The sequence below is a fragment of the Primulina huaijiensis genome, chromosome 13 (genome assembly GCF_012295235.1).
Source record: "Primulina huaijiensis isolate GDHJ02 chromosome 13, ASM1229523v2, whole genome shotgun sequence".
Classification (NCBI taxonomy): Eukaryota; Viridiplantae; Streptophyta; class Magnoliopsida; order Lamiales; family Gesneriaceae; genus Primulina; species Primulina huaijiensis.
Window position 1 is genome coordinate 5,297,916 of NC_133318.1, and position 8,083 is coordinate 5,305,998.

The 8,083-nt window shown below is 37.0% G+C and overlaps 3 protein-coding genes across 4 annotated transcripts; all 3 read right to left on the reverse strand.

The window, feature by feature from the left end:
- Positions 1 to 2,284: 2,284 nt before the first annotated feature.
- LOC140991156 (uncharacterized) lies at positions 2,285 to 2,617 on the reverse strand. The gene has a single exon (XM_073461113.1). The coding sequence runs from the start codon at positions 2,615 to 2,617 to the stop codon at positions 2,285 to 2,287; it is 333 nt and encodes a 110-aa protein (XP_073317214.1).
- A 1,230-nt stretch (positions 2,618 to 3,847) lies between these two features.
- On the reverse strand, positions 3,848 to 4,387 carry LOC140991157 (pectinesterase inhibitor-like). Its single transcript, XM_073461114.1, has one exon. The coding sequence runs from the start codon at positions 4,385 to 4,387 to the stop codon at positions 3,848 to 3,850; it is 540 nt and encodes a 179-aa protein (XP_073317215.1).
- A 462-nt stretch (positions 4,388 to 4,849) lies between these two features.
- On the reverse strand, positions 4,850 to 7,860 carry LOC140956294 (uncharacterized). 2 transcript variants are annotated; one of them, XM_073413010.1, is made up of 4 exons: positions 7,322 to 7,860; positions 5,921 to 6,034; positions 5,511 to 5,789; positions 4,850 to 5,306 (listed from the first exon to the last, which is right to left on the reverse strand). In XM_073413010.1, exons 1-4 carry the CDS (start codon positions 7,799 to 7,801, stop codon positions 5,115 to 5,117), a joined length of 1,065 nt encoding a protein of 354 aa, XP_073269111.1. In that variant the 5' UTR covers positions 7,802 to 7,860; the 3' UTR covers positions 4,850 to 5,114. The 2 variants fall into 2 exon arrangements, with proteins under 2 accessions (XP_073269111.1, XP_073269112.1); XM_073413011.1 differs by having other exon boundaries at positions 4,850 to 5,309; positions 7,322 to 7,856.
- Positions 7,861 to 8,083: the final 223 nt, after the last annotated feature.

The window sequence follows — 8,083 nt, forward strand, 5'->3', positions numbered from 1 at the left end:
AGGGTGCGGGGAAGGCTGGACGAAGGGGATGCTTGGGGCGAGTGTGTGCGGGCGTGGATGGCGCTGCGCGGTGCGAGTGCAAGGACTGTGGCTAGGCACGTGCAGGAGAGAAGCTGCCGGGGCGAGCGGTCGAGGCTGAGCAAAGGGGAGGCTTGGCGAGGCTGGGCAAGGGGAAAGGGAAGAGTGGCGGGCGAGGCGATGGATGGGGCGAGGGCGAGGCCAGACTACGGGCGAGGGGCGAGGTTGGCGGAGGGGCGATGCGAGAGCTGGTGCAGGGGCGAGGGCTAGCGAAGGGGAGGCTGGGCGAGGGGAAAGGGAAGCGTGGACAGGCGAGGCAATGTAGTGGCAAGGGCGAGGGCTGGCTTGTGAGGTGCGCGGTAGGGGCAAAGGTGAGAGAAGAGCGTGAGTAAGGCGAGGGCATTAGGCATGGGTGTGAAGGAGCCAAACGCAGATTTGGCCCTTCCAAAACGAGAAGGTGATTCAATTTGTTTTCAAATTTTTGGAGACTAATGAGTAGCAGAGGAAGAATGCATAACTCACATATTGTAAACCAAGGGCAACATAATTAATCGTACTTCGAACATGCGATTCAGTTCGACCTGGGAGGGGGGGATTGGTGATATTCCATGAATGGTCTATCAAGATCAGGTCCAAACAAGACTTTGGACCTCCGGTCCATTCCTAACCTAGGTAAGTGGTCAATGATAGATCTCATGTGCGCTCCTATAAATACTAAGTTTGAACGTCTAATTCATTCATTCACTATATTGATTCTCAGCAGCGTCTCTAGCTGCTCTATCATTTTATTTTCAGTACCTGACTTGGGTTTCCGAGGAACTACGTTGGGACACCCTTCTGGCCCCCTTCTATCGGTCTCTTTTGTGATTTCAGGCCTAGAGTGAATTTGAGGTCTGCATTCGGACTCGTATCACCTGCTGGAACCAAACCCTATATTTCTAGTGAATATCAGGTCATTATATGGTTTGATTTGTCAATATATATCTTTCATACAATCATGAAGTATATATATATAACTCTTTTCAATGAATCTATCTGTTATTTTTGTACAAATCGAGAATAATTTGGTTCCCATTTTCGATCGGGTAAACCGAAAAACTTCAAACTTTTCTTGCTATGCATGCATCGACTTTTACTTGCGTATCAATCAATATTTCTTACCTTGATCAATGTGAAAAAGAAAATATTTGGTCAGCCCCAAATATAAACGTAACTGAATATTGACAATTTGTATAAAAAACAAGCATCAATAAAAGTAAACTTATCCCAACAAGGAGAGGCCCTGGGTGTGATTATAGATGGTAGCGGGAAAAAAACCCACCCATATAATAAAATTATTATTACTATATATTAAACTTGAGGTATCTACACTAACTGATTTGGTCCATCAATATAACACCAATATCAAATTACATATCTAACCTTGAAAGATACACGAACGCAAATATCAAATCAAAATTACACTATCTGATTGAATCCATTTATCACCTCTAATTTGAAAATTGCATAAACCGCTTATCAACTTCTTTCACTCGATATTATTCAAGTTTTTATCATTCCTTATCTTCCTCATTTATTTTAAAATCATTATCTTTCTCAAATTTTGCAGCAACCAACTCTGTAATTTTCATTCTTATCAAAATATTATTTTACAAATGCCACAAAACTTCTCCCTTTTCACCTATATGTAGACCCCCAACTTCATTCTCTATAGTGATACTACTTATTTTAAGTAGTTTTCTTTTGAGACGGTCTCACGGATCTTTGTTAATGAGAAGAGTTAGGTCATGCACGTATTTACAGTAAAAAAAATAATATTTTTGACATAAAAAATAATGTTTATCCATGGTGACCTAAATAGAATATTTGTCTCACAAAATTAACCTCATTAAATCGTCTCACAAGGATTTTTTGTAATTTATTTTATGACATGCATGGTGCATGTGTTTCGACTATATAATTAAACATCAGCTAACAAAGCTCCAAGAATAATCAAAGGGTTAAATTTGGCTAGATTCCTTTATTATGATCACTTCTCTCGTGCTTATATTGTGGATTCTATAAATAATTGGAATTCATATTATCACATATTCTATAAATTATGGACTCCAACTATTATTTTCACATACATAAAAGAAAAAAAAAATGTAATCAATGAAGTTAGTTTCTCAGTACGTTAGAGTTCTTCATCAGAAATTAATATGCGTAACAAGAAAAGAAATCTTTTTTTTTTTTTTAAAAAGGAACAGTGAAAAACAGAAAACCATCAAAAACCAGCAATGTGAAAAGAAGAGAACCAAATCACCATATCTTCAGTGAAGCATTGTTGTCTTGTGCCCCTCTTCTTCTCATCGTCCATAGCATAATCCTGCATCGTAAACCGGCAAATCGGGCACGTCTTTCTGCAAGAAAAACCAAGCCATCTCTCGACACAAACCCTGTGAAACTCATGCAAACAAGGCAATATCCATGCATCGTCGCCTCCGTTCAAACTCGACAAACATATCGAGCACTCTTTATGATCTTCCATAGCGTTGGTGCCTTTGCCATTTCTTTTCTTCGAGAAGACACCGGTGAGCATAGACCATATCATGTCCATTTTATTACAAGCATTGATTCATTCATTAACATTTGTTACAGATTCCATTACCATCGGATTAGATAAAAATGAATTAAGATGGGGTGTTGTATAGCTAGTAATGGGTCACTTTTGCTATTTTGCTTGGTTTCAACGTGAAAGAGTGGTTGAAGAAATTGGAACTGAAGATTATTGTGATTAAATAAAATTGGTTGCACCAATATAAAGATTGATGATACCTTACTCCAACTTTAATTAAAATTTGATTTTAATTGCATATATTACCTCCATTGTAATTCAAAAAGAGATTTTCTTTCGAAACTTGATTTTTTATTAAAAAATATTCAAAAAATTTGTTAATTCTTATACATTGATACACAAAAACTCTTGTGACACGGTCTCATGGATCAATTTCGTGGGTCGAATATCTTATTTGGGTTATCAATGAAAAAAATATATTACTTTTTATGCTAAGAGTATTACTTTTTATTGTAAATATCGGTAGGATTGACCTGTCTCGTAGATAAAAATTCGTGAGACCGTCTCACAAGAGACTTACTCTCATTGATAAAGCTCCTATAAATAAATCATATGTGTGTGAAAGTGTGCTTTTTTTATTTCCTACATTTTAAATTGATTTTGCATCTTTTAAATTGAAGAGAAATAGAGAGGTATCCAATTTTGGGAAAAAATTGTCATGTTTCATTGCCCTTTTCCTTTAGTTGTCAAGGATGAATTAATGTTAAGAGACCGAAAACATTATAAATTCATAAATTGATTTAACTATTGACACACACAGTTACACACACTATATACTAGACGTATGTGTTGCATGCTTGTAAAATTTTGTATTAATTTGTAAAAATTATTTGGAGCTTAATCATATTTTTGATAAATTCGATTTATATTAAAATAAAGATAATATCATAACAATGTAATTTGATGAGTGGCCAACTACAATATGGTGGGAGGCATTGAATAGTAACAACATTTGGTGAAACCTATTTTAATTTTGAAATTGTCTTCTCATACATTTAACTCTAATACATATTTAATTTTGTAGAATATATTCTCATTTTAATATTTTAAAATGGTAAAACAAAATCATCTTAATTACATGGCAAATTTAATATATATATATATAGTTTTGATATCCTGCACAACTATGTGAGCACCGATGAGGTGTCACTCACCCATTGGATGTGCAATTTCTATATGCAAAATTGTATGTGACCTTATCGATCAACATTATCAAACTCTTTTTCCTGCATTAAGATCATCAGCAATGATCGCTATAATATCACACAAAAGATTCAACTTCAAATCATCCCCAGCTACAGGGGATTTATAGGGGCTCTTGAACACACTCTCACAATATTGACCCGCTTCAGCAGTTTTTTTGGCGTGCACGCGAAGATCACGATACCGCCCGCCGTCCAAATCATCCAATATCATTGCCAAACTACGTATAACAGTTGCATTGGCGTTTTCACACAGGCCCAGAAAGCCTTTTAGCTTAGGATCAGTTGCTGAAAGCAAGGAGTAATGAATCTTCATCTGTGTATGTGTCGCAAGAACTTGCGCGGTGCCTATGGCAATTCTTCCGAGCAATGGGTAATCGGCAAATCTTGTGCGTGAGTTTGAACCAAAATCGTATAAGCAAAACTTTTCATCTTTGCATCGACGACATACTTCTTGGAGGGGTAAACCATTGGTTGTGGCAAAGAGCAATCCGTTGGTAACAAGAATTAGATGAATGAAAAAGATTACTTTGGCAAGAGAAAATTCCATTTTCTTGATTTGTGATTGTGTGACTGAGATTGATTTACGCATACATATAATATAAATGTAGCGTTTTTGGAATGTTTAATTTCCCTAAACTTAAAATAGGATAAAACAGATAGGAAATAAACTTAAATTGGACACGAGATACTTTAATAACAGGAATGGAAGATAGAATCTTGGCCTACATTTCACCTCCCATCCAAGTTATTTGTTATGCTAGATTGATATTCGGTGCTGTCTTATTCAAATATCTACGTAACCGTAAAACTTCTAAAAAAATCAAAACCCATTTAAGAGAGATATTCAGAATCTTTTTATCCCAGAAATTATGATAAAAATATTCGGGTAAAAAAAGCTACTTTAGAAATACAATTAAAATATTGATATTACACAGAGTATGCATTCAAGAACCACAAAATTTATATTTGCATCCACAGAACTTTGGCAGGTCTAAAACATTTTAAAATCTTATGAAACGTACATATAAGCTTCTTTAAACCTCAAAAAGCAACGTAAACACAACGATACAGCCATGAGCGGGGAACTCTCGATTACTACGTCAATCACACACATACAACTTATCTAGACATTGGTACCGATCAGTTTCTGTTAGTTTCTATCAAAGGAAAAGTAACAGCATAAAGCTAGCAGGTTTTATTTCTCACTTAGAACAAAATATGTAAGAAATTCCGAGCCAACCTACAAGAATAGTTTGTGCAGCACAAATAAATGTCTAATTCCAGGGACTCGGAAGCCTGCCATCTCTGAAAACGGAAGTGCCACCTGATGCTGCAGGTGAAGGAGAGGAGGCTATGTAACTTGTTCCTGTGACAGAGACCGAAGAATGTACTTGCCCAGCAGGTGCAAATCGTGAAGGACTGGGACTACCAGCAACCCCCAGCGAGTTTCTATGAGTTAGAGGTACCTGCTAGGACAAAAACAAATTTATCTGCCCCATGCCTAAATCAAAACAACATAACATGTCCCTATATTGTTCATTGCAAAAGCGAAAACTATAATATATATTTTGTAATAGGGGGCTCAATTTTCAAAAAAGCACTATTACATGAGCATGTGCGGACGGATAAGGGGGTAAAACAGTAGTCTCTAAATCTAATGAGACACTTACCACGTTAGGGGGAGGCTTCCGCTGTTGACAATCTGACGATGGTGAAGTACTGCTCATGCGTGGCACATGGCGAGGATGGATATTATGATTTAATACATCATCAGATTCTCCTCCATCCAAATCACCACAAGGAATTCTATCTGAGACCATTTTAGGGGTGTTAACCCTTGACATTGACCCTGTATCAGTTGTGGTATCTACTTGTAGTGGAAGAGGAGGACGACCAGAGGTTCCTTGCATACTATTCTGTCTCTTTAACTGTTCTTCTGCAGTCAGAATCTGTCACCACATTCCACTGCATGAGTATGACTATTTCAAGTATAAAAAAAAAACAGAGGCAGTACGATTAGAAAAAGGCAAAGAGCATCCAGAATATATATGCTTCGCAAAACCAAGAAAATTTGTGTTACCTGTTTCAGCACTTGTACTAAACTATGTTTTCTCTCATTCAAAATTTCCAATTTCTCCTCGATCTCCTTCCGTCTTTTCTCTTTATCATTTATAGCATCTTCCGGTTTGACTCTCTAAAAAGAACGAAAAGAATATGACAAATATTGACTGCAATATTGAGAAGTAAAAGACAGGTGTGTAATCAGTAATATACTAGACTAAATATTAGAGTTATCTTTTATTCAAGATTTATGTGAACCAAGACTGTCAAATTAAAGGTCAAAAGGCTCAACTCCAACAGAGCAGATGATTTAAAACACGGACTTACCTGCCTGATACTCAACAACTACTTGTGCAATAGACTTTAAAATTAGGTGGTATTTAAACGTTCAAGATATAAATCAATCTCCCATGCAAAGACCCAGCCCCCTGCCCCAGTCCTCCCCCTTAACAACACCCCAAAAAGAGAAGAAAAAAAAGAGAAAAAAATAGGGGAAAATAGAATCTTTTAATATCAGTCCACAGTTCAGGTTTATTATATCAAAAATGATGCTTGTCCTTCAAAGCTAAAGTTCAAGCCCAAAATACCTAAACGATTAAAAAAGGCAGCATTTGGCTTCAGTCTTCACATTTAAATGATGTTCATATCATCGTACATGTCTTCATTCTAAAATCAATATTTCAACTATCTTGGCCAGGTCTTTAGAATCAAGAGTATAAGAATATTGCAATACTTGACACAACACACTGTCCATGTCCCAAAATGCTCATCCAACAACCTATAAGAATTCTCAATTTGTATTTTCTTATGTATGTCATTAGGAAAAACAATTTTTATAATGGAAGTGAACTGTCTAATTTTAAACTAAATGAAGAACGCAAAGTGGTTATACTGATATGCATACTACTTCTGTGATTTTCCTTGCATGCATTATAAATCATCTTCAGCAAAAATTATGCACACCCTGAAAAGAATAGTTAAAACTCGTTATCTAAAATTTGGTTAGATATAAATTAATCTCAAAACAAATCAACACAAATCCATCCAAATTGATCCCCCATATACAGCATATCAACTCAATTTCCTATCTCCTGTAGACTAGCATAAAATTTGTAATATTGCTGCTCAGACTCTTTGCCACCACAAATTTCACGTCAAGTTTAAGCGCTGTATATACAAAATCCATCACAATCACATATCTTCTCACAAGAAACTTATCTTACATTTATCACAGAAACATCATCCATCAGAAACACATGCATTTAAACTTACAACGGCGATAAATGTGATCTCCACTAGACCTCCTACATGCAAAATTCCATGACAGACCCCAAAGATTGGCATATTCACATAATTTAAAAATCAATAGAAGATAACTACATTAAAAAAAATCTCAAAAACAAGATCAGAACTTCAGTACCTCGTCCTCCGTATTATTAACAACCTCAGTTTTGTCCTCATTCTTCCCAGTTTCCTCATTCTTCTTCTCCTCCTCCTCCACTATCGCGTCACTCTTCTCCACCAATTCCATCAAAGCATCCTCATTCACCTCCACGTCCTTCGCCCCAATCACATCCTTCAAATCCTCCTGCCGTGGCAATTCAGGTCCGGTACTGGGATTATCATTGTCTCCATGGCCTCCATCGCGATTATTGTCCAAATCATTATCCTTCGGGATTGGATCTGGCCTAGAACTGACAGGGGTCAAATTTGAGGCAGGGGTAGGGATTGAAGCCGGGGTAGCGTGAGTGGAGGATCGGATGCGGGCGAGGGCTCTGGAGCGGCGGCGGAGCAGGATTTTGAAGTCCTTGAGCGAGATGTTGGTGGTGGGGCGAGGCCACCGGCGGGGCACGTCGGGCACTTTGTGCAGGTTCCCCTTGTACAGCGATATTGCCACCATCTCCAATTGCAAGCGAGGTTGGGGCGTTCGATAAGATGAGCAGAATAAGTAAATCTTTACCTAAATTTATCAAACGAAAAATGTTTATAAAATCAATTTTGTGATCTACCTTAAAATTTTTTTAAAAAATTGCTCTCAATTCTTTTTAAATTATATATATATTAAAGCTATGACCGAAAAAACCAAAAATACAAACGCTCATAAACATGTAAATAAGTAAATCATACGTTTTAAAATTCATCCAATCATTGACTAGAAAAATAACAGCAGTTACACGAAATC